The sequence below is a fragment of the Pithys albifrons genome, chromosome 1 (assembly GCF_047495875.1).
Source record: "Pithys albifrons albifrons isolate INPA30051 chromosome 1, PitAlb_v1, whole genome shotgun sequence".
NCBI classification, from domain to species: Eukaryota; Metazoa; Chordata; class Aves; order Passeriformes; family Thamnophilidae; genus Pithys; species Pithys albifrons.
This window is the reverse complement of record NC_092458.1, coordinates 60,632,058-60,658,969: the sequence shown is the minus strand read 5'-3', so window position 1 is coordinate 60,658,969 and position 26,912 is coordinate 60,632,058. Positions and strand designations below refer to the sequence as shown.

Sequence of the window (26,912 nt, the reverse complement as noted above, 5' to 3'; positions counted from 1 at the left end):
ATCAGGAAGAAGTTCTTTACAGAGAGAGTGGTCAGGCATTGGAATGGCCTGCCCAGGGAGGTGGTGGATTCTCTGACCCTGGAGGTTTTTAAGGTGAGACTGGACATGGCACTGAGTGCCATGATCTAGTAATCAAAGTGGGGTTGGATTAAAGGTTGGATTTGATGATCTCGGAGGTCTCTTCCAACCCAACTGATTCTATGATTCTATGAAAAGGCATGTGGATGTGGCACTTGGGGATATTGGTTTGGTGGTAAACATGGTGCTGTTTATGATAATGGTTGGACTTGATGATTTTAGAGATCTTTTCCAACCTAAATGATTCTTTGAGTCTATAAGATTCTCAGTGAATCACCAGATGTTGTCATTTTATTTTTAAGTTTTGTTAACAGAACAGGTATTAGTCAAATAATCTTGTTGTTTTCTGGTTTTGTTCATAATTTATTTTGACCTTCCTGTAGTAGTATTGTTGTCAATATATTTACATTTTTAAAATTTAATAAAGGAAAGGATGATTATGGAAAGGATGCATGATTCAATAGTTCTCTCACTGCTTTTTACAGGTAAAATGCTGCAGTAACATTTCTGTGAGGACTAAAATCTGATCATGTTTTCTTTGCCCTCTCTGTAGCCTGCTTTTTCTACTAATTTCCTGCAAATATTTGTACATTATGGTTTTCTTGGTATAAATATTGACAGAAAGAAAACATCAAAGTCTAGAATGATGAAAAATGCCTCCTCAATTTTAAGTTCACTCAAAGTATTCAGCATCAATTGTTTGCACTTTTATGCAAACAGCTAAAAACCCCTCACCATATGAGTTATTTGAGCAACTATGACATATCAACGCAGTTCAATGACGACTCCCAGAGAAATGATGAAAACTGCTCACAGCTAGAGGTTTGTGCTTCCTAAATGGGATATGATTCACTAATCAGGGCAGATGGGTGAGGATGCCAAATAATGGATGCTTCAGTATGTCACTAGTACAGAGTCCACACGATGAAGAAAGGCTGCATCGAGACACTCGTCATGTTTGACTCATGAAACATGACTGCATCAGGCAATAAAATCCACTGGCCGTTCCTGTGTCACGCCTTCACTGACATGTGCTTTCCCAGGATATTTTGTGTGTATTGTACACACGTACACACACAAAAAAAATTATTACATGAAAGCACTTTTCAGTAATAAGAAAGGAATACTTTTCCACAAGCCAGATCTGGGGCATTATTCCCTCCTATTTCGTGTGCAGGCAACACGATTCTTGTTGCTTCTTCTATCAGAAGCCAGTGGATCCTGCTGATCCTCTCCTATGCATAACCCCTCGTGCAGGGCTGCAATGAGTCACTCAGATCACCAGCTTCTCAATGCTTAGAGTACTTGTTTCATCTTCATTTGAACCAAAATACCCAGGGAGGTCAATCATCTGCTGCTCTGCCTCTGTTAAGCCAAAAGTAGTATTATCATAAAAGGCAAACTCAGGGTCCAAGGGGAAGCTCTGGCACTTGTCCCTTCGGTACTGGGCAGGGCTAACACTTGGGCCTCTCTGAGAATTATCCTTGCTGTTTGAGCCTGTTTCTTTCCGCCACACGCCTCTGGGGTTAGGTGAAGGGCCCCTCTTACTTCGGCTGGGCTCAGGCTTTTCAACTGCCTTCTCCTGATCAGCAGGCTGGCGGTCAGGGATCAGGTCCATCTTTCTCACCAGGGGCCCTGCCCTGTGGTGGGACTTTGTGCCATGGCCCTGTGGGTCACACCCCAGCACAGTGCTGGGGGGCTGATCCAGCTTTTCACAAGCTGGATTAGCATTTCTTGATTTTGGCCGTGTCCTGTCCTCCAGACTCTGGTCCCACGTCCTGGTCCTGGAGTTGTACAGAGGAGTCTGTCGGGGTGTGAGAGTGGACATGCTTCTCTCTCTGAAAGGCCTGGCCTTTTTAGTTTCATGGAAACTGGCTGTTCTTCTAAACTGCGAGTTTCTGTGACAGCCCCTGTCAGACAAGTCCACTCTGCTATCCTGGTGCTTGAAGTGAGCTCTTCTTACCAGGGTTTGGGTAGGGCTCGTTGCAGGATTGGCCTGTGTGAATGGAAAATCCAGCCTGGAGCGAGAACTTTCCCCAAGGAATTTGGGGTGACTGGCTGGCTGCTCCAGAAATGGCGATTTGATCCGAAATTTGTTTGCCGCTGCCTCCTCTTGGTTTTCCCCGCTCAGGGGAAGCATCGTGGTGGCACCAACAACTGTGTCTGTGAGGGGATTCTGAGAGACATGGTACACCTTAGTGGTCTCTGTCAGGCCTTTCTTCTTCATCTCTTTCAGCTGCTGCTGTGCCAGACGGTAGCTGAAAATTGGAGGGATTATTTTCTGGGCGTTAGGCTGAATGTTTTCACTTCCAGAGGCATCATCTTCTTGGGCAAATTGGAGGCTTTGCCTGTAGGTCAGAGGAATGTTAACAGGAGCATCCCCTCCCTCAGCAAAACTGTCCCGCTGCTTGTTGCCTTGGCAAATGTTCTCCTCATCGGAGTTTTTCCGGAAGCCAGGAGAATGGACAGAGTTTCGTCGGACAGCAGCGCTGCATTTCTGAGCTCTGCAGAGCTTCCTCCAGAGGGTGATGAGAATGGTGGTAAAGATGATGAACAAGCATATGGAGATACCTGTGATGGTAACTATATTATTTGCTTTCTGGTCCTCTCCTGGCTGGACTGAAGGTGGGGCGGGAGGCTTGACAGCTGTAAGAAAGAGCGCATATGTCTGTCAGAGTTGCAATGGCATCAGCATTTGGGTATTTCAGAATGGATGTTTTACTGCAAAGAAAAAAATAAGCAATCAATACAGTACAGGAAGTTGTCTGCCATTCGAATTTGCTCAGTGAAGATGACATACTACTGATGACTTCAAACTGGCACAAACAAATCTACTGACTTTAAACTAAGGTGCCTACGGACCTTTTAAATGCAATCATTACTTTTCTTGTTTTGCTGTTTCCATAAAGCATTCATAAATAAGTGTAAAATGGTATAACTCTATTTGCCCTTCTTTATTAAGTACTTTAAGATTTGCAGGTAAAAATTGCTGTAACACGGGTAAAAATATTTCAACCAAAGATAGTACTTCAGGTATCACTTTAGAAGAAGTATTTTTAGGAGAGCTTAAGTGGATGTGAGAATTGGAATGAGTTTGAAGAGAAGAGAGTCAGCACTAGCAGAGGCAGTGTAACTTTTCTAAGCATTCCTCTGAGGGTGTGCTGCTTCCACCGCTGTCTGGTACCACAGCTCCAGAGGCCAAAACCTTAACATGCTACAGCAAGCTCTCAACTGAATAAGCCTCTGGTGTCTCCAGCATTCTAAGACTGACACTCTTCTGTTATGAACAGGGAAGAATATCCTGCAATGTTCTTCACTGAGAGGGTAGTCAGCCACTGGAACAGGCTCCCCAAGGAAATTGTTGTGGCACTAAGCCAGAGTTCCAGCACTGTCTGGATGATGCTCTTAATCATATGGTTTAGCTATAGGTAGTCCTGTGAGGACCAGGAAGTTGGACTCAATGATTCTTGTGGATCACTTCCAAATTGAGATATTCTATGATTCTAACATATAATGTGAACATCTCAGCACTGTCCACAGCCCTATTTAAACCTCTCACCTACCCAGTGCACCACATTATAGAAAGCTGAACAAATGAGAGATTGGTTAACATTTCAGGGGCAGCCTTGAGTAGAATATACCAACGTTGAAAAGTGGATTAATTGGTCCAGCAGCTAGTTTTAGTCTCTGTTAGCAGGCCCCAATTTCTTGTGGTTAGACATCAGCTCTGTAGAGCCATGAAGATGTTGTTGGAGGGCAAGGCTGGTCAGTCTTAATGAACAAGAACTGACCATGAAGCTGTGAACTCAAACTGAACCACTGAACCACCCTGCCCTAGTCTCTAGTTTTAGCCAGAAGTCAAAGCCTTCTATCAGACTGACAGACAGTTGGTTGTAAAACTTCGCAGGTGCTCCTGTCTACACCACAGTGACTGTCCAGGCATACGAAATGTGACTTTAGAATAATGAGAATCAGATACCATGTATTTCCCATAATTCAGAGGAGAACTCATTCAACAGCAAGCTGGCAGTGCAGCTCTTAGGTGTGCAGGATGCAGAAATGGACTGATGAGCAAAGTTCAGAAGGTCTGAGGCCTTCAGGCATGCAGGGTGTTGGGATGAGCAGGAGATCCATTTCTTTGTTGCAGGGCTACCTGACAGCCCAAAGCCCTTTAAAAGATCCTGACATCAGATTAACTTTGATCTTTGTGTCACTTTGACAGCTTGAAACCAGCTTAAAGAACAAGAATCTGAATCTCTTAGGATCTCTAAAACTTGCATTCAACCCAATGCTACCACACCAGAGTCCAGAGCAGTGCTGTTCTGGAGGTCTGATCATGGAGTGAACAAGCTGATCTCATGAAAAAAGGCAGGACTAGCATTTGCTCTGGTTAAGTATCACTGCAGCAGAGGAATTAATTCATATCTCATCCTTCTCTCAGTCCTGTTGCTTGTGGTTGTTTTCCAAATACTCTGTTCTCTATTTGTAACGCACACTGTGCTGCATCACATGGAGAAGACAGTTAACAGCTCAGCAAACAGCAAGGTTCGAAATAGGACTTTGTCACAGCCCTTCACTTCTCTCTGCACCTCATCTTCCCCGGCCCCTACACTCTGCTGGTCTCACTCACTCAGCCATTTGCTCCATCTGCTGGACAAATGACTGCAGAGTTATGCTGAAAACAAAGCTTGTCTTCTTTGGAAAGCTGCAGACAGCAGGGATGGGAAGGGTGACACTCCTAGACTGAGATCAGGCAGCAGATGAACACTGTAAAGTCACGGTGTCAAGTCACTTCTCGAGCAACCTAAGATTCAATGGGATCAAATCATGTAGGTGGTTCTGTAAAGGAAGCTGCCCGATGTGGGAGCAGGAAGACTAGAAACCATGTGCAAGAGGGAAATGAGGTATTTCCTCCAAATGATCTTAGAGCAATGGGTGCAGATGCAGAACTCCTGTGCATCTGATTTTTAGATATATAAACCCTGTTTATTAACCCAGAGGCCTCACTGGAATGTGAGGACTGTTCAGACCTGCTGAGTGCTGTCATACTGTAACTCCAAGCAGATTCCAGGCATGTGAGCTGTGTATGTGCAGGATGATTTACCACCTTATACAGTTGCACACTTGCATGTGAAGAGTGACACCTTCACGAAGGGTCAGAGAGGCCTGTCACCTTCACGCATGTAAAGCAAGGTGCACACACAAATGATGTGTCCAGCACGTGCTCTGCAAATACAGACCCTGCCCTGGGGAGCTCTCTGCACCAGCACTGCTCTCTGAGCCCCAGAGGAGGGGAGTGGCAAGCAAGGAGCCAAACCAAATTAGGTACTTATACCTGTCCGGCTGCTAACAAGAAGGCATGGAATAGAACAGCTCAACACCAGCTTTAGAAAAACACTAAACCTACCCCTGCACTTTGCTGGTGGCATTGCTGCCCAAAGCAGTCAGAGAGAGCTTGGCATAAGACAATCAGCTCTAGAGCAGGACATTAGTTTTAAGCTGGGGTCTAAAACATTTAAGTTGCTCTTCTCTGCTTATAGTTACAGTTTTATAAAATAAGCAAACCCACATGGCCAGCATCTTCAAGTCATTAAAAACATCAGACCTGTTAAAACATTCCAAGTGCTCCTTGAACACTGACAAAATGCAATACCTGGCTTGATGAAAACATCACTCTTTTTAACAGACTAACTTTTTAATAGATTTCCATTGCCTGGAGTGGCTTTCACTACTGAACATGTTCTGCTAGCCCCAAGATTTCTCTTTCAGTGCTCCTCCACTCCCTGTCCATGCTGGGGGTTTTAAGCTGCATCCATGGCACCCACAGCATTCAGAAATCTTATGCTTTGGAGTCCTATCTCCACTGTCCCACAAATGCATGGAGGCTTCCACCCTACTCCATCAACCACAGGAATGTGTCAGCCCTCAAATCAATATAATGAAGGAGAGATCGAATGTTTCCATTTGACACAGCCCTTCTGGTAACAGGCTCTTTGCTTTTGCCTGCACAGTCATACAACCGTGGGACAGCAGAGGTACGTACATACGCACTCCTCCAGGGAACACGAGGAAGTCTCCCGTGATGATCCAGCACAGCCTGGCTTTGCCGGGGAGGAGGTGAGGCACTCTCGGAAGCGCTCCCGGATGCCATCCCCACAGGTGACACTGCAAGGGCTCCAGGGCTGCCACGGGCTCCACGTTTCTATAAATACACAAGCTCACAGCAGTGAGGAATGTGTCTGCCTTCTTACCTTTAAAGATGCAGCCATTTGTCTTCTCCTTCTAAAGAAAAACAGTAATAAATAACGAAACAATACAAACAGCAAGACCAAAAGAGCAAGCAGCATCCAGGGACATGCTCCTGTTCCCATCAGTCTGGGCCAAAGCTTCCACTTGTTTTTTCCTTTTCACCCCAGCACCAGCCTGCAACACAGTGGTCAGTCACCTGGCAGGCAGGTTCTGCCTGGAACAACAACAAGAGGAAATGAATCCACAGACCTTTGGAGGGGGTTGGTAGTTTATGTATTAATCCAATTCCTGCCTGACAAACAGTGCATTTACAGCAGCATAGCTTCATTGATTTAAGTATAGTTACTGATGATTTATATGACGTGACCAGAGGATAAACCTCCAAGGCCTAATGAAATGGCAACGTTGTTTTTTCTCTTCATTATCTTCTCAGCATCTGAACATGTTATTGAATCATTCATTTGACAGTTTACACGTCCCTATTGTTTTATTGCTTTGGTTAGGCAATGAAATGTTGCATGTTCATTTATACATTTTAGTGGGGGCAGACTCAGGTTCTAATACTAACTCAGTGTATTTTTTTAATGTGCAACAGAATCCCTCTTTTTCTTATACAACATCCTCATCCAGTGTGCAACACTCAAATTTTATGTCAGGTGAGAACCCAGAGAGAAAAAGGAGGTACCATTCCTGCCCATATCTGACAGCTGTGACACTGAAGCAGGACCATTACTTTAAATTCCAAACTAATGCACGAGTTCAGGTACAATCCTAAAGGACAACAGCCCAGGGGAACCCCCTTGGTGGTCTAGTTTTGAAATCTGGCAGAAAGAAAAACAATAGACTACTTAACTCCATTTCACTGCCCACAGATTAATTAGCAAACCAGTAGAATAGATTTTTTTTAAAAAGTAGATCAGGTTTGTTAAAGTTTGCTCTTTTAAATAATTTATGGTGCTGCTACTGCCAACAGAGGCCATGATTTTTAATTTTGTTGCTTCTCCTAACATGCCTCTGAGCCCTTGACCAAGTTGTGATGTTAAAGAACTAGATAATGTTGCATGCCTGAAAATGGCTTTATGATTTCATGTTATATTGGTTGCCGTACTGTTCATAGTATGTTATTATTTTTAAATGTCTCTAACAAAAATAAATACAGCTGTGTTTCAATAAACATGAAATTTTAACTGCTTTGGGCTCTGTCCAACAAATTTTTGTGAGCATGCCAGTTTGAGTAGCATCAATGTGAGCAGCCTAACATCCAGAGGGGCTGCTCTCTCGCGTGCAGGTACTGATTGCACTGCAGGTTGGGACACTGAGGTGTGGAGCTTACACTTTGTGCTGTCAGCTGAGGCTGCAAAGCGTGTGTGGGCACATACTCCTGCATGTCCCAGTACATCTGCCTCACCTAATCCACAGGCAAGATGGGTCTGGCGAGACACCACACTGGTGCTGTAGTTTTAAAACCAAACAACGCCAAGTGACCTTCCTGGCTGTTTGCCACTGACTCTACAGTACTGCAGTATCTGTGATCCCAGGCCGTATTTCACTTGTGCTCTTCATGCACATCTTTGCTTTCCCCATTCTGTCTCTGAAGCTGGAGAGCTGCTATGGCAGGGCTAAGCTTTCAGACTCCTCAGGTTTGCAGTCATGCCAGTTCCCAGTAAAGTACAAAATGGAGTAAGATGGTGTGTGATGTCAGGAGAAAAGGGAATCAGAGTATGCCAAGGAGGAAGTTTGTTAGGGTAAGGAGTCCCACAAAGGTACAGGCCCCAGACAATTTGGAAAATCACATCAGTTATCGAGCAAAGCTATTAGTGAGGTCAGCAAGAAAAAATCTTCATAATCACTAGTCAGTCAAGGGCTCATAAATTGCTCCTCAAAACGACTTCATGGTCTCACATTATCTGGAGATCTCAGAATACCCTTCTTCCTATCAGTATCAGGAAGGACTCCAGCAGTGTCCCTCACCACTGGCAATGGAGTTAGTTGGAGAAGGACCTACCTCCTTGTAGACTTCCTTGTGTAAGCAACTTGGTGAATTCCTGCCATAATTTCCAGTGCATGAGCTAACTCATTTCCCTCTCTCCACATTCCCTGCTTGTTTAAACATCTGTTAACTAGAGTCAGATATAGAGCCAGACTCAGAAGGGTTCTGGTTGCCTCCAGTGCTAACACTGGTGACAGTGGAGGATGCCTAGCAGTCTCCACATTGATGCCTCTGGATCTCAACATACAGGAACACTTAGGATGAGTAATTTTTTAACATTGATGCCAAACCTAAGAAGTGCCCATTGCTCCGGGACACTTTCCACTGATTTAGGCTTCAGCTAAAGACACAGAGTTCCTTAGCAAAAACACTTGGCATCCATAGCTTTGGGGCTAAGAAATGTGCCATAGGCAGTAGAAGACCAAGAAATGCTCCAGCTGCAATGAAAGATGGGAGATTTAAACTCCTGCAACTTGCTCTACAACCTCCTGCAATTACCAGAATGTAAAAGAAAATGAAGCATAGTTTATTCTCCCCCAAGGAAATGAAATGATTAACCCCCATTTAAGACAAACAGATTGAAAGTGCCAGGGGAAAAACAGAAGGTATGCACTGCAAACTAGCTCTAATAAGCGTGAATTTTTTTCACATACAATTGAGGAATGAATTATCAACATGGAGACATCTAACTGATGAGTTAGTTTGAAATAGCTGACAGTTGGCAGATCTGCCAACATGAAAGATACATGCAATTAACTGCAGTAATTGTTGTTCTGCATAAATATCTCCCCTCAAATTCCTGTGCTCATAAGAATTTGTGCATGCAGGACTATCCATCAGCCCAGTCAGTGAGGGAAACTCAGCATCATCCTTCCAGCCTGATGCATGTGACACTCCTAAGCACTTCAAAAAGGTCAGTGATAGGGGACAAAATCAATGATTATTTACAGGTTCACATAAACATCTACACTAGCCTGGGGGATTGCAAGGTATTTATGGAAGCTGAGATCCATTTTTAGGTCCTGAAAATGAGTTTACACCTATTGTGTGGATGTTTAGATAAGACTTTGGAAAACACCCTCCTCAGTTTTCCCTGGAAATGAAGTCTGGGTGCACTGAAATGGTGGCATATTGCAACAGGTTATTAATTTGGACAACGAAAGGACAAGGATCTCTTTAAAAGAAGAAAGTATAGACTCAGCTGGAAAAATTACAATCTTTTCCCCAAAACAAGCATCTTTAAGAATTATGGAGGCACAGACTAAAAATCATTTTTGCCAGAAGCTAAGTACGAAACCAGTGATTCCATAACTCCTGATTTATACCTAATGTGTAGAGATGAAACATTTTGTGACACAGGAGCATCTCTGCCATACCTGGATCCCCTGCATTTGCCTGTTTCTAAATAAACACAAGCCAGGTGCAGATTCAGGCTGTAGAGCTAATTGTTTCCCAGATTTTCCTGCAGACAAGTAGGTCTGATTCATACAGTTTTATTCAGGGAGCAAAAATTTCATGGAAGTTGTATATCCCTACCTGACCCCTAGATACTCCCCTTACTTGTCTCCTCCCTTACAGACCACTTTTCCCTTCAGAATGTCTTCCCCTACCTTCCTCTCTTTCCCTTTGCTGGCAACAGCTGCATTTCTTATGCCCTGCTGACATACCAATGGTTTCTTTGACAGCTAGCAAAAGTCAGATGAATAAAATTCATCTCTGCTGCAGGCAAGTGCAAGAGACTTCACTGGGAGTCACACAAAAGTTGAAGCTGGTCTCAGGAGTGTAACTAAGAACTCGAAAAGAAAGTTAATTAACAGCAGAAATATAAAGAAAATATGCCTTTTTCTACGTTTTAACATTACTGATTAATTTTATCAGTCTTATCCTGAATGTTTCAAATGGGATACAGGCTAGGACATAGAACATCCTTTTAAGGAGTACAGAAGTCTCACTGCTGGGAACACTTAAATCCCAGATGAGCAAAGCACATGATAAAAGCATTGAAAAGAATGAGCCTGGAACTCATCGGTTTCTGGGCAAGATGATCTAACAGAGTTTCCCACCTCAGAAATCCAAATAATCTGGTCAAACACTGGGAAAAAAAAACAGCTGCATGACTCTAAGTCACCTGTGTCAAACAGTGAAGAGCCCACTGAGATGAATGAAGTGACTCACATCCCACTGGTAATTTTTCACAGGCTCTCCAGTTAAGAGTCTACAGAAAGCTACACAAGTGCTGTCTCACATTTAATGGATGTATTCCCTACCTTTAATACATATAGTCACAGTCTTAGATAGTACAGGTTTTTTTGTGACACTCATTCTAAGCCTGATGGCCTGGCTTGAAAGAGCTGCTGCTGTGGCCTGCTCAGGGCCACTGGAAGCTTTCTCCTTCCTGCTCCAAGCAAAAGTTAGATTCCTGTTCCAAAAGGCTGTAATAAACCTGGCTGGGAGGAGGAGTAAAGCGCAGAACTGACAAAGGATCAGGAATACAATTTATGTCTGATATATGGAAAATATATGTGGCAAAACCATCTTTTATCTCATTCTCTATAGTTTGGATGAAGACAATTTTAATGCTTTAGGAATTTTGATCTTTTACAGAACAGTATCTCTTCTTCATAACAATAGAGCATATGCTAAATTAAGTAAGAACTGGCTGAGTGACAGACTGGATATGCAATTGTCAACATAAAACCATCACTGAGTGAGAATTCATGTTGAGAGATTCCAAAGGGATTAGTATAAGGCCTAGTGCTTCCATAGTTGACACAAAAAAAAACCCTAAAACCATTACTAAGAAAATATGTCACTCCTGTAGTGACAAAAGTAGATAGTGCTGTTGTATGGAGCAATGCAGGGTACTTTCTTAGGATAATTCAAACAAATAGATCGTAAATCAGCAAAATGAAAAAGGTAAGAAGGAAAGCAAATTGCACCTGGCAGGATGGCAGACAACATACTGAAAGGTCATACACAAAAACAGCACAAGATGAGTTTACAGGATAAAAATTATGGCAAAATTATCTAATGCAATTGGTGGAATGAAAGCAGAGGTAGTGGCAAGTGGACTGCTAATGCTCAAGCAGCATCAGAAAGGAGGATGTCTGAACACAATACCCAAAGCTGGTACCCTGGTCATCAAATAAAAATGAGAGTTTAAAATAACAGAAAGGGAGCCAAAAAGAGTCAGTAAATTAATCAAATCCTGAAGAAAATGTCTTCCAGTTAAAGACTCAATCTTTCCAGTCTATTGTAGTATGCTGAGATAATCTGGAAGGACTGAGATGACCTCAATGTGCAAATGTCTTTGTGAGGGGAAGACAGTGGACAGGAAACAGCTCAGAGAGGAGCAATATATAAGCCAGTCACCAAGGGATGAAGGTAGATGAGCTTTAGTTATGAAACACATAGAGTTTCCCTTTTTAGAAGAATAAATAAATCAGAGCACAGTATTGAGAGAAATTACCAAAAAAAGCCTCTGTTTTGCGGTGTCTTCAATAAAACACTGGATAAGAGGGTAAGTAGCAGTGAAATGCAAAAACTAGCTGTGGGACTCAACATCAACACCAGGGTAACTGAATGAAAAGGTATGGCCTATGTTGCATAGGAGCCCAGAACTAGAGGATTTATCACCTCTCCTTGCCTTAAACTGAGTTCAGGAAGTCCAAAGCAAAAAGACTTGAGGAGAGGTGGCTGTTATGTGGCAGCCACATGTTTTACACAAACAGCTGTCAGGGGTCTGGGTCTAGGCAGATCAGTCCACAGCGCCCTGCAGCAGGGGAGAGGGCTCAGCAGTGCACTTTCCAAAGGAGCCAGGAGGCAGATGGCCAACACAGGCAGCACAGGCTCACTCTGTCTGTCGTGGCTTCAGGCTGATGTGCCCCTCCCAGAACACCCTGCTTCTTTCAAACACTGCCTGCAGGCTTTGAAGTCTCACAGATACAGGCACGAAGTCAGATATGCTGGAGTCTAATTAATTTCAGGTTGACATTTTATTTACAACTGCATAGTGTGGTTTCGCTTTCATCGGCTTTGTAGATTTGATACTCTTAACTTGGCAGCTATTGACTTCACTCTCCTATTCAGAGGCATAGCCTGATTCTTTCGGCTCTAGTTGTAAGGCTGATGCTACTGGGGAACCCAGGGAAACAGAGCAGACTGCAGAGACATTGCTTAATGTGGATCTCATCAATTAAAACAGTTAAATATTGGGCACAGAAACATATCTATATCATATGCTAGGTATTTATCTGTCAGGGCAATTATCTAGACCCTATCAGTGTAACATACCACCCAAGCACAAAGGAAAAATTAGAACTCTCTCTTCCTTTTTCCTTGAGAATTCTTTCCATTAAGAAAATAATATGCTTTCATAGGCTATTTTATGCCAAAGGAAGAGAGACAGCGCCAACAGAGAATGCAGATGGGAAGATGAAGAGTAGAACTACATACTGGGTTTGGCATGTGTTGAAAATAGAGGTAATTTTTAGTACAGAGTGTTAATTAAATAGCTAACAGCTTTAGAATTTGTGAAAGAGTACAAAATAAGACCACATAATGCTATGAACTGTGTGCTCTGGTGCTCCTGTACTCTTGGTCTCCTCATGATCCCTCTCAGATACCTGCCCATGAGGTGCAATGACCATTTTTTGGCTAGAGTTCCTGCACTTCCTTTTCAGGGAGACCAGAGTGCAGAGGTGAGGAAAATAGTGTACATCTCAAACCTTCCAACCCAAACTCTTTCAAGTGTGCACATGGGAAAGGCTAATTCATTACCTACAGATAGAAGCCTGCTCCAAATGCGAACATCTACTGTTACGTTCCAGGGTGTAGGCAACACAACCTAACCCAAACCAATCCCAATTCTCTCATGCACATACAGCCCACCTCTCACTGTGGTTGCCTTCCACAAATGAGTGATGAGAAGGATATTTGGCTCAACGGTTTCCTCTGCCATACAACTGTGATTTGTAGACTGCCAAACCTGTGACACTACAGCTGCATAAGATACATAGATATACATAGAATGTATAGAAAGGTTTGAAACAGGGCTAAGAAATGGGCTCAAGCTCTGCCTGTGTACTTAACTGTACAGGCTAGAGAAAAAGATGCCCAGGTGAGGAGTCAGTCCATGCATCCTCTGTACTCATGAATCAGCCTTATGAGATGCCTCTTGACTAAAAATCTAGACAACTACTTAATGTTGGACCTTTGGCTTTTAGACATTTAGATGTAGGTAAGACTAATCCTACCTCTAGAGTCTTCAGTGGGCCAAATTTACAGCAGTAGCTTCTTACTTCACTGAGAGGGACAAGTTTCATTTTCAGCAAGATTAGACATATACATCATTCAGAATGTCCTAAATGGTTTTGATTGGTACTTAGCATTGACTTAGTGCAGCTTTATGCTAACACAGTGGTACTTGTTACTAAATGTCCTTGTGTGTTCCTCTACATAACAGTCTATCTTGTTCCCCACCTGCATATGACATTACAACTATTTTGTCTGGTGTAGGAGACCCAAATAAGGGGTAGCACAATCAAACCTATTTATCATTACCCATGTTGCCTGTGAAGAGTGCTTATTTTGGCTAAAAGAGGAAAAACATCAGTACAAACCCATATTCCTTTGGATCATCATACACTCCTTAACTCTTGTTGGGAAATAGCTTCGGTTTGAGAAATTAAAGAGGTCAAAGCAATATTTGTTCTTCCCCACATCAAACAAAGTGCAGTTAAATTCTGTCCTGTTGTCTCCTGGGTGAAGGGTGTTTTCATACAGCCAAGTTGTTCTTTGACTTGGATGCTTGATAGCCTCTTTATAGACAACAATTTTTCCACTGATAGAAGTGCATGGTGGAGAAACTACAAACACCTGAACCAAAGTTTTGCATGTGGCTTCTGCTGCCACAACCAGTCTGCATCCAAATTTGTGGAGGAGATCTACAGGTCCTATGGAGGCAATGATGGACTGTGTTACTAATGATCTGAGTAACACAGTTATGTAAATTTCTTGACCAACAGGCGGGCAATCAAACTCTATCCACTGGGACCTAGACAGTGGGATTCCTTTGCTGGTTCTAATGCCCAGAGTCTCATCAGAGCTTACTCTTCTGAACTCATAAAGGGTGCTGGTGAATATTACATCCAGTGAAACCACAGTCTTGTTCATGGCACACAACTGCTCATTTGTAAAAAGTCCAACCTGAAGGGAGCTCCCAAGCACCTCTGAACTCCTGTTCAAATCAATGTGAAATACAGGCCATTCCACATGGAGGGTGGACATGCTGCTTCTGCTCCACTGGGCAGCACTACTGTTATCACTGGGAGACACCATTCTGAACAAGAAGTCACCAGCACTCTTGAAATGGAAACACTCAAACTCCACCGTCCCCTGGGACTGATTTGCTGGAAGCTGTTTTCTTGCAATTATCTCGTTGGTGCTGGCATCCAGCAAAAGGATGGACACATGCTCTGCTGTCACATTACCACCACTGTAGTACTGATATTCCACAGACACTGTGTCATTGCTGAAGGCTACATGACCCGGGTGCTCCAACAGGAGATACTCCACTTCACCGAGAACTGAAAGGAAAACAGTTTCACAACAGTATTAAGAACCAAACAGACAACTGATTGTTTATCTACCTTATAGAAGAAAACAAGTATTTAAAAATAGGTATTAAAAAGTGGATCTCAATCTTTTCCAACTGAATCAGTTAGCAAAAAAAAAAAAGTCCTAGCTATAGCAGTTAGAGCTCAACACCTCTTTGTGCAGGGATGTGGTTTGGACCAGCTCAAAGTCCACTGCAGTGACATGTTCATGAAGGTAAAAACCACTATTTTAAAGTAAACCACAAACCACCCAAAAGATTCACAGAAAACTTAACAGGATAGATTCTCAAACTTCTCAACTTCTTTCACTTACAGATTCTTAAAGTCCACTTCACAGAGGCCAGCTGTTTATCCGCTTACTTTAGCTATAATTTAGCAAAAAAAAGGACAGTAGTTTCTTAGTACAGAAGCTAATGTCCCCGAAATTAAATAAAATAGAAAGTCTGCATGATGCTTTTTGAAGCCTCTTCTCTTTCTCTGTCTTATGAATCTTTCATTTTGCTCATTTGCATTGCAGACACTTGAGTGAAAGAGCTGAAAATAACAGTGATGGTGACTGCAGCACTTTTCTTGTCTCAGATGTGGTGCAACATGTCCAAATGACATCACTTCATTATAAATGGCGCAGTTTGTTCAAATTCACTTCTTGCATGACCATGTTTGTGCAAGTTGCCAAATTATCCTGAGACAGGCTGTAACTAGTGATCATATCTAAAGCAATGAATTGGGAAGATCACATTTCCGTTCTTAGCTCAGGTAGCTTTTCTATGTTGCTTGAAACTTAAGGATTTCAGACACAGAAAGGTTATCTGAAAAATGGCAACTGCATACATCTATTCCAGATACAGAATGTGGTGTGAGACATCTTTCTTTAATTGTCTGAGAATAGGCTTCTGAGGTGGAAGGTGCTACAGAAGTGTAAAATTTCACTTAAAGCAATCCTTTCATAAGTGGTATCAACGAACAATACTTTGACTTGTTAAAACTGTTACACATGTCTTAAGATTACCTCAAAGAAAGCTTTGCTGGAAAAACACAGCAACTGCCAAGGCAAGCACTTGGCAGTCAGGAGTAGCAGGACTCATCTCACATAATATTAGACGCCTACCACTCTAAGCTTCAATTTGAGTTAGTCACCTTGGATTCACTTTCTTCTCAGCAGGGAAAATTTTCAGGAAGAAATTCATCTGACTGGCTATAGACATTTACATCAGGGTGCGGTGCAGCGTGCAGTAGAAAAAAAAGAGCCTATTACTTGCCACCAGCTATAACATGCCCTTAAAATAACCAGCTCCAACCACATACATACATACATAAAGTCCAAATAAAGGTGGCATGCACAGCCTTACACATATAAATCATGCATATACTCTTACATATATGTACTGTAGCTCAGTCTTTCATTTGCATTTCCACAAGACACTGCCTCATTTGGCAGATGGATAGTGCTCATTACCAGAGTGGTCTTTTGTTCTCATTCTTCCATGGGTGGTCCTATGTATTACTGAATGCACACCATTCAAAATCCATCCTGATAACACAGAATTATTCATTGCCCCCATGGACTCTTCTATTGTACTCCTATAGTATATTAGTGCATTAGAAATATTAATGAGTCTGTCCTTCCAAAATCCTGGGAAGATGAGAGGATATCACTGTTCTTGTTTAGTGTGTTAGGACCCAAGGCACAGGCACAAAGGTGAAAACTGTCAAATATCAACTGATTATGGATGTCCTGTCAAAGCCAGGACCTGCTTTGAAATACAATGCTCCCTCAGACATTTGAAGTAGGGTCTCATTGATCTCAGCTGTGGTGAGCACATGGCACCCCAGAAAACCTTATCTCAACTTGGACTCTCAGACATAAGAAACAGACCCTAAATGCCTGTGAAAATTTTCTCTACGAATTGCCCAGCAACACATTCTCCTTGCTCTTCACGTTTTGGCTCTGTCACGTGTGCCTGCCCACATTTTAAGGCCCTGTTCCTATCATCATCTACTGTCAATTTACTGTTAACACAGTTCTCCAAATTCCTGCTCTCATCTCTTTACCTTATAGCTTTTACCTTCTACCTTGGGCCTGCAATTAACTCTAACACATTCCCACCTTCTTTGCTCACTGTTAGCATGACATCAGGGAGCACAGGACAATCAACTCTAGGGTTGGAAAGTGTTGGGGAACTCTGTTGCCCTGGGCTAGAGCATGCACAGTGTCATGTGGGGCTGGCAAGAGGAGCCCGTGGGAGTTGGGGCACGCTTGACCCTTCAAAGAACCTCATCAATAACTTATCTGCAAGGATTTAGATCTGTACCAGATCTAGGCAACTCTTCCTAAGGACGGCAGAAAGCAGGCCACTGCAAGCACTCTGGCAAAGATGAAGTTCTCATAGCTGTGTTAGAGTTTCCCAATGAAGTGGTTGCAAGTTGCTGGGGTTTTGTTTGATAGTGGGCAATTTCTCTACAAATGATAGTGATGCATTTCTCTATAAAGGAATTGACTAGGCTCAACTAGTTGAATTATTATAAGGGAAAAAGAAATCAGACCATGGCAAAAATCCACCATGAAAAATTTCACTTTTAAACTTCACAGCAATACATTCATGTGAGAGTAATGAAAAGCACTTATGTTTGTACCTACTGCTTTACTGTCCTTACTTGCTTTTACATCTACCCTGACTCTCTTGCACTCTTTTTTGTTTGGAATGGCTGAGACAAGAAGTAACAGCACTGTGTATCTGGGCGAAAGGACTGGAGAGAGGGCAGGGGACTGTCATGTAGCTTCCATGAATGCAGATTGCTTAGGAAGTGAGGAAAGTGAGCATGACTGGAGGATGATGTTATAACACTGCAGAGAACTGCCTGATACACCCCAGTTCGCAGCATCCTTTCTCCCATTTTTGGTAAAAAGCACAAGAACTTTGCAGTCTTGGACAGCCCACATATCTGTTTTACACGATGCTCCAAAAGGCACCAGTCAGAAACAGTCAGCTTCCACCACAAGCTCCTACAGCTGCCCTCCAACCTACTATTTGCCCATGACTTAGTCCCAATTGTTTGGACAGCCAGTGAGGTGCAGCTTTCAATGCATTTGTATATTTTTTCATTGTCATTAGGATGGTCTGCCATTGAAAGAAGCTTGAATGTGGTGCCAACAACCTGCCAGGAGTCTTTGAAAGAACTCACGCTTAGAAAGATCAAAAGAAAAATCCTTGTTGACACTGAAGAGCAAGAAGAATTACTTGAGGGTGCTATTCAGATACTTATTTATTTTCAGGTGTGTTTAATCCAACTTGGGTTGTGCTGTTGGCTTGTCAGACACCAGTAGCACAGAGCTAAGAACAAAAACATCAGTAAAACTGATAAGAAATGATAATACTGTTTTGTTGTACGTTAGGGCTTTTTTTAGCACTACAGTAATTTTCCAGAGCATACTGGATCATTTAAAAAATAGTCTTGATCCGAAACAGAGAACTATATGAGTGAAATAGTTATCTAAAAATTACCTACACATGTGATACTCAAAGATGTGTATATGCAGAACTGTTTGGAAGTAATTTTCTGAATTATGGGAAGTCCTTTAACTGGAAATAAAGCAAAAGTTGATGCACCCAAAGTTTGCAGCAGAGATTTAGCTCATTAACTGCACCTTGTAATTACATACTGCACCAAGCTCTGTAAAGTTCAGGAATAATAGCTTTTACCTCTGAGTCAACCAGTGGTGAATGCCCACAGGACTGGCTCACCAAGAACCAGTGGATATTGCAATCATTCATCTCACTTCTTGGCTTCAGTGAGAATAACACTTACTCTCACTGGGTTACCCACTCAATGCAGTATTCCTAACTGGGCTGGTTAACTTTGTCTTTTTAAAGTAAGAAATGGTACTAAAAGCCATAGATGAGTGTCTCCATTTCTACTGGAACTAAATTAATCTAAAATATGGAAATTCTTTTACAGGTTCTTTACATAGTCTAGTGATCCCTTGTTCTAGAGCAGAGATCAAGCAAGCACAAAGGCATGAGTAGCACACTCAGTATTCAGTCACTAATCAAATTTTTCTCACTTATACGTGGAGAGCAATCTGCGTACATTTTTGATCCATTTCTCTCTGTCACAAGACATCTTCAGCTGTTTGGGGCATGAACTACCTGCTACCACAGCTCATTCCATAAATTGGGATTAACCACTACTTTTCCAACTTTTTCCATGTTGTAGACATTTCAGCATGGCTTAATCCTTCAGCATGGTTTGATAGTGTACTGCAGCTGTCAGAACAATGCCTGCTTTTAAACTAGGAAGGCAATTTTCTAAAACATATGTATTGTTTAGGAATTAAGAGCCCCATTTTCAAAATTTCTAATTCACTGTGCAATAAGGAATTAATTCCCTTTGCAAATCTACTTCCTACTTACTACATCCTTAGAAAGGATAAGACACCATGCATATTATGCCCCTCAGCTTGTAGACATCTTGCAGTTGTCTAACTTGAACTTAAGATGTCTAACCTCCCTTCATGGCAGCTGAAGGTGAGAAGGAGGTGCTTTTTAATTCTACACATCTCTGCTGCAGACAGATAGAAGCAGCTTTCAATATATACTGATTTGTACATGGACGACTCAAATGAGACTGATTGACTACCTGCCTAATTTTATGTGAGTAAAATTGAATGAATACCATCCTTTGGTTTCTTATATGGTCAGAAGAAAGCACACTTCTGTTGATCTCAAAAGCTAAGTGGCAGCTTAGGTCCATCAGATGGGGGCTCATTCAGTCATAGAAGGTTGCCTACACTGTAGATGGTTTCATCTCAGCCAACCCTCACAGGTACCTTTCCTAGTTGTGGAGATAAACAGGTAGTTGTGTGGCACAGTTCTGTCCATCCTAGATAACTAAAACAAGCCTATTTTTCATGATATTCAATATATATTACAAAATGTAAGTCTTACAAGAGAGTAGAGTTCTAGTAGGTGCTTCTGTCATGGCCAGTCCCTTGATGCCCATGGAAATCTGTTCATTTATCTTGTTTAATTCTCTGAGCAAATTTACAGCAGGAAAGGTTCCTGCCGCTCTGACCTAAAGGGGTGGTTTATGCAAGTTGCATTTTCTACCTAAATATTCCATAAGATCTAACTTCTATGCGTATCAGTGGTAGCTTCTGTAGCATCTGACTTCAACAGATCACTTGGAAACATAAATCCAAAACTACCTTGTGAATGCACCTAGAGCAGGTTTCCCTTGACAGCTCCAATACTCACCATAGTCACAGAGCACTACTAACAATAGATTTGAAAAATCTTTCAACATCTGTTTCATTCTGACCAGTGAGATCCCAGGGCCTTTTACTCCTCATGTCCTTCTTCAGCTCCGAAGTGCCGGCACGTTTTCCAAGAACACCTAAAAGTTAAAAAATTACAGCTGTGTTGATTTTGTTTTATAAAATACAAGAAGAAAGACATCCCGATAATAAGCAAAAAAAACCCAAACCCAACACTATTAATCAACATTTCTCTCCCATCTACTTAAAAATTACTAACATTGTATAATTGGATCTGAATAAGCATAACTACAATTCACTGTACAATAAATTTTTTCTCCAGAAATGTTAGCTCCTGAGCCAGAACAAAGACAGGTGACAACAGTATTATCTTTGCATGGCAGTAACTGCTGCTGTGCATGTCTTACATTAAGACCAAGACTCACGACAGCAAAACAATGAGGATTTTATACAAAATATAGCTCTGATCTCAGCATATACCTACATTGGAGATTTATTGCTGCTGCACAGTTCATATCATTTACTGTCAACTGCTTTCAGGCATGAAAGAAGCTCAGTAGCAAACTAGTTTTTTGGTCCTCGAACTCCTCTGCTATTCAGGTCTACCAATATATTTAGGGATCTTACTAAAGTTCTAACTCAGAGGCCATTCTCAAAATACAAGAATTGCTCTTATGTGTTTCATAGGAGCACTTGCAAGTCAGCCTTACTGTGTTTACCATCACAGAAACATGCAAGAAAGGTCTTCATCCATTAAGTTTACCATTTTTTATGAGAGAAATCTGGCAGTGGAGCAGGCAGAAGTTAGGAGCAAGCAAAACTGCGGAGAATAAAGGTAAACCATAGGAAGCAAGTACAGCAAAGATCAAGTACTTCTTTAAGAATCACAAATGAGATATTTCAACAATTGCATTGCTTGACTTGTTGAACTAAGAGGCAGCAGATGTGTTATTTGAAAGCTTTCTGAACTGCTCTCTGTGCCAAGTGGCTCAAGAGAACAATTTCTAAGAAAAGACTAACAGCATGGCCTTGCTCAGTAAAAGCTCATTACAATAATAGCTGTACGTATCTGAAAGGAATAATCATCATCTGCCCCACAAAGTTGACAAGGCTCCAGAAAGCACTAGATAGGGACAGTGATACCGTCACCACCCACAACTCACTTGATATGCTGTAAATTACAGGAAGACAAACCTAATGCCTCAAGAAAGAGGCAAGCTGCTAGTGGAGGGCGGTGGAGAGCCAGCCTGCTTCCTGGAGCAGCCACTCCATAACTGCCCTGGGCTACCAGCAGCAGGCACAGCATCACATCAGGGACATCATTCCTGGCCTGTATTGTTACTCATCATTAATCAGTTAATCGAAACAAAGAATCGAGGTGGCCTAAGGAAGAAAAAGCAGGTTTCATTTTAAAAAAATAATTGCAGTAGATGTCTTGGCCTCCAGTGTAACTGCTCAAGGAAAACAGAAGTTACATGTCATTGCTGTAAACTGCCCTGAAACACAAGAGAAAAACTACCCTGTGGGCAACAACCGTGATTGTTCTGGATGACTTAATGGGACCTTTCCATTTCTAGCTTTCCTAGCGATGTATTTTTCAAATAGCTTTTACAAATACTTCTTTCAGAGAGTCACACACTGGCAGGTGAAATTTAAGTAATTCTAATCTCAGTCTAATGAGCAACACACTGCACAGAGGAAATGAAGTTATGGAAGGGAGAATAAATCCTCAGAAAGAAAGAAAAAAACCTGTGCGGGAGAGCACTCTTGAGGGAGGTTGTTGCCTTACATCTTAATTTGCACATCAGCCCAACCGAGGAAAAAGCAGCGTGGTTCACGAGACGGGGTGCCAGCAGGAGGCACAGGGACTAGACCTGACTTCTGTTCCTATTCCTGCTACTGCCAGACATGTGATGTCAGCAAACTCCAGCATTAATCTGCTCCCCTCCTTCCCGGCCCATCTTTCACGCTCTGTATTTATAGGACAGACTTTTCAAGACAGAGACTCTTTCTAACCAAGCCTGTGGATGGAGCCCAGCGCCAGAACCCTTGGGTGTTTTGGTAACACTAATCATTCATCAGACCAAAACCTCTTTCCTTCTCTCCCTTCCTTCTGTGTTACCTTGGCTCACGTGGGAAAAGCCTCCAGCATGCAACATGGGCAACACCCAGGCTAGAACTGGAGTATTTGAAATGGTACCAAAGCTAACTTCCAATTAGTGAAATCAGGTACCTCTGGAAGACTAGCCCAGGGCTACTTCACCCTCTGCACATCTCTGCCATCACTGGATTGCAGCAGGAGTTCTCCCACCTCACACACATACAGCTACTTTAGGCTACCAGCTTCAAGGCAGCCTTGCCTTTGAACAAAGCTCCTATTAAAGCCTCTCCATGAAGCCTCCCTGAATTCTTGAACCTTTGCTAGCTCAATTCTAAAAGCACTTCTAAATGCAAGAATTGCTGGTCCATTTGTAGTATTACACCTCTCTGTCTGCTCTCTTTCTGCACAGGGTTGTTCCTCTTCTCTCCTTCAGTTTTCCCTCCTTTTGCCTCATCTCAGTTTTGGACAGATCTTATACTGACCTCTAAACTCAATTCAGAATTCTCCCCTCTCCTCTCAGTCTTCCCTAAGCCAACTTCTGTCTGCATTTCTTCTCAATTTTAGGTCTTCTTCCAAACTCTCCACATCTCTCCTCCCCACTCTATTATTTTTTCTTCACTTTTCATATTCAACATAAAATTATGCTTTTTGAGGCAGACAGTGCATCTAAAATGGTTTCCATTCCATTGAGATTTTCTACCTCTAGTTCATTAACTTAATGAGACAAAAAATGATTGAACAGAGAAGGCTATCACACTTCAAATAATTGGCTTTTTTAATTTATTGCTCTCATGGACAAGCATAAACTGAGGCTCTATTGTGTGAGATGCAGCAGAAGCACAGCAACATAAAAAGATGCTTTCTTCTTCCAAGAGACGGTGTAATGGGCTGATTGGAAATGGAAGACTTCCTCTCCAAAGGGAATTTCAAATGACAGATGAGGAGGGCATAAGCCATAAAGCGCCTTGGAAATGAAGACCAAGGCTTATGTGTAACGCAAATGACACGGGAAAACTTGGAGTCGCTGCTCTACAACAGATTTCCTGTGCAATCTTGGTCACATCCCTGTTTTCCTGTGGCATAGCTCTCCACTGGAGACAGTGCCTCACTATCTGGTATGGCTATTACAAGAATAAATCCACATCAACTCTGAGCCTTGCAGGCACTACAGTGTCATGAACTGCATAAGAGTCAAACATGAAATTTGAAATTTTACATACAGTATTTTTTTGCAAATAAGTAACAGAATAGGTCACATATATATTGCCTACTAGAATCACGTATTCTAATCTATTCAAGCATTTCTCTGTATCATTAAAATCATATAGTATTTCGTGATCATTTTGGTTTTAAAAAAAACCCTCCTAAAATAAATTAACCTAAATCAACAATAAACCCTAAGCCAACTTGATTTATGACCTCCAATACTTTTTGCAGCAGTATCCAAGGCCACAGTGCAGACATGACATTTCCGAAACCAGCCACATCTTCTGAGAGCTGTCACCTGCTCATTGAGTAGTTACCACCTTCATCAGCTGCAACAGTATAGCATTCAGTGCCTATGCCACCTTCATAAGGGCATGAGAGGCAAAAGAGCCTTGCAGCTAGAAAGGGACATCAGGAATTAAGCAGATCCATGACCAAGCACTGAGTTTACTGAGAACACAAACCTACGGCAATCAAAACCTCTGTGCTCTGGAGCCTCTCTCATGCAAAGGGAAGTGCCACTGATGGATCCCATATTTTGCCCTACCCATGAGTACCCTCAGTCCTCCTCCTGTTTGCAAACCCCCAGCAAGAGCTGACCCCTCCCCTGTTCTAGCCCAATCCTCCAGTGATAGGCCTGTCTTTGCTCATCTCTCCTCTCGGCATAGCCCTGGTCTCTCCTTGTCCCTCAGACCCCACGTGTCCAAGTGAATGTTGACCTAGCCATGGCACAGAATCCCTCATAACTTAGGGAACCCATGAGAGGAAGGTGGGAGAAGGGCTTGGGGAAGAAGTAAGTATGTGTGTGTGTGGGGTCAGGGTGAGAAGTGATCCTCTTGGAGTCAAGAAGCTGCCTACCCCCTGAGCACTGCCTCAAGCACCTACCCCCGCCACCCCAACGGACACAGCCAAGCAGCCAGCCAGCCATCTGCAGTGATGCTGTCAAAAAAAATATTTATTGAAATTTAAAGCAAGCAAAATGGTGACAAGAATGCGGGGGGAGGGGGTGGAGAGAAATCCCAGATGAAAAACAGTTTCCTTAATTGCTGTCCATTAGTAAACATTTTTTTCGTTGTATTTGCAACCCAGAACCTGCACAATTCTGGCTATGCATGAGAGGCTGACAGTAAATTAGGCTAGAGACTGAAAAGCTTGAAAGTCACTAAATCCTTCCTACATTTCACAAGCAACACAAACAGCAAAAAGAAATGTGTATCTGCAACATTTCCTCAAATTTAGGGTATTTTATTTGTATGGCAGGAAAGAGATTAATTATTTTCAACGAGCATATGGTTATTGCAATGGGATTAGGCAGCTATTGAAGTGTTACCTCCTGCTGAGAATTTCAAAACTTCCCATATAATCTTCCTGTTTTGACATGAAAGAGGGAACACCTCAAGTATGCATCACATTTGATCAAAATCTAATCACTGCTGACCAGTCAGAGTGGTCAATGCCAAAAATATGCCACTTCTCGGAAGATACTGGGTTTAGCCAGAAAGTATCTGTGTGATGTCTGTCACAGCAGGCGGCTAGAGCTGACATCCTCAAAGGCATCTTTCATTCTTATTTACACATCCGACAATTTTACACTGCTATCAGATAATGGCTTTATTAAAATTATGCACCGAAATTCACTAGGCTGAAACGGACAGCGTCAGATCCTCTGTGTGCAAGAAAAACTCCCAGTAATTAGCTGGTAAAAGCTATTTTCATTAACATTTGGGATGAGATCTCACAAAATCCTAGGATTCCTCAGCTCCTTTTGATAATAACTCTGCAATTCAAGAGCTAGCTGGCCAGCAACATCTGTCCTTTGAAACCGAAGGGCTTATAGTAGATGAAATATATGGATGATATTACTTTGGAAACTGTACAGTGAAAATAAGTTCATTAAGCATGACAAGATTTGGGAAGGTGTCCAACCAATAATAAATAAAGAATGCAAAGAATTAAATACATTAGATCAGACCTTATGGCATAAGGGAAGGAATGCAGTATCCAGTCTTTCCCTTCCCCTCTAGAGTTTTTAAAATATATGGATATGTTGTCCACTGTTTCTGGAATTCCCCTGTATTTTCGTAGTGTAGCGAGTATATATTGCACAGCTGAAACAATGAAAAGTACGTTTGAGAAGCAGGTCTGGAATGTCATTCAAGTATCAGTGTTAACAAGAGAATGGGGAAGCTTTCCCCTACGCATTACCCTGGTTTTGCCGTGTACTCACACGGCTTCGACTGCTCCAGCGACGGATAAAGTAGAAGTCACCAGATATAAGGAAAACCACTAAAATTAATCCTACTTATCACGGACGGGGATGACAAACCAGAGCAGTCACTCCCCGCGCTGGTGCTCCCGGCTCCTCGGGAACGCTGGAACAGCGGGCAGGACCGGCCCGTGCCGCCGGGACACAAGGACCGCAGGGACGGGACACAGGGACCGCAGGGACGGGACACAGGGACCGCAGGGACGGTCTGCGCGGCGGGCAGGGATAAAAACAGCGGCAGGGGCAAAACCAGGACTCGCAGTCACAGGCATGTTTTTAAAACCCCCCACAGCCGAGCGACAGGTCCCGCCAGCGCCGCTCGCACCGCCCGCCGGCTCTGCCTGTCCGTGCCCACGGGGTTCTACCCTGCCCGTGGCCACCGGCTCTGCCCTGCCCATGCCCCCCGGGCTCTGCGCTGCCGGGGCTGCCCTGTCGCGGCTACACCGCCCCGGCCCCTCGCCACCCGCGCCCGCCCCGGCACAGCCGCCGCGCCGTGACCCGCCCGCGCCCCGGGACCGCCGCGCTCGGCTCACCCTCCGGCCGCCCCGCGCTCACCTCCACGCCGCTGCCCGCGGCCGGGGCCGGAGCGAGATCCTTCCCGCGGAGGAGATCCCGCCGGGGCTGCCCCGGGCGCTCGCTGCCCTCCGGCGGCGGCGGGAGGGCTGAATGGCGGCGCGGCTGTCAGCGGGCGCCGAGCGAGGGGAGCCTCCGCCCCTGGCGGCGAGGCGCTGCCCGGCCCTGCCCAGCCCAGCCCAGCCCAGCCCTGCTCTCATGGGGCCGCGCAGCTCTCATACACCGCCCGCTGCCCCGCGGCCCCTGTACGAGAGGGGTTGGGAGGGCTGGGTGCGGCCCCGGCCCGTCCCGGGGAGGGCCCTGCTGTTCCCCGGCAGGTCCCTCACGGTGCGGTTTGCGTGGTAGCCATTCGAGGAGAGGCTGAGGGTACTGGGTCTGCTCAGCCTGGATAAGAGGAGGCCGACGGGAGACCTCACTACGGTTACAACTTCCTCGTGAGGGAAAGAGGAGGGACAAGCACTGATCTCTTCTCTATGGTGACCAGTGAAGGACCCGAGGGAGCAGCCTGAAGTTGTGTTAAGGGAGGTTTGGGTTGGATAATAGAAAAAGGTTCTTCC

The 26,912-nt window shown here is 43.4% G+C and overlaps 1 protein-coding gene across 2 annotated transcripts; it reads right to left on the bottom strand.

Annotated features, from left to right (window-relative positions):
* Nucleotides 1-412: 412 nt before the first annotated feature.
* THSD1 (thrombospondin type 1 domain containing 1) lies at nucleotides 413-26,499 on the bottom strand. 2 transcript variants are annotated; one of them, XM_071552073.1, is made up of 5 exons: nucleotides 26,338-26,499; nucleotides 20,190-20,328; nucleotides 13,939-14,904; nucleotides 6,122-6,280; nucleotides 413-2,724 (listed from the first exon to the last, which is right to left on the bottom strand). In XM_071552073.1, exons 2-5 carry the CDS (start codon nucleotides 20,245-20,247, stop codon nucleotides 1,352-1,354), a joined length of 2,556 nt encoding a protein of 851 aa, XP_071408174.1. In that variant the 5' UTR covers nucleotides 20,248-20,328; nucleotides 26,338-26,499; the 3' UTR covers nucleotides 413-1,351. The 2 variants fall into 2 exon arrangements, with proteins under 2 accessions (XP_071408174.1, XP_071408184.1); XM_071552083.1 differs by lacking the exon at nucleotides 6,122-6,280.
* Between the last annotated feature and the right edge of the window lie 413 nt (nucleotides 26,500-26,912).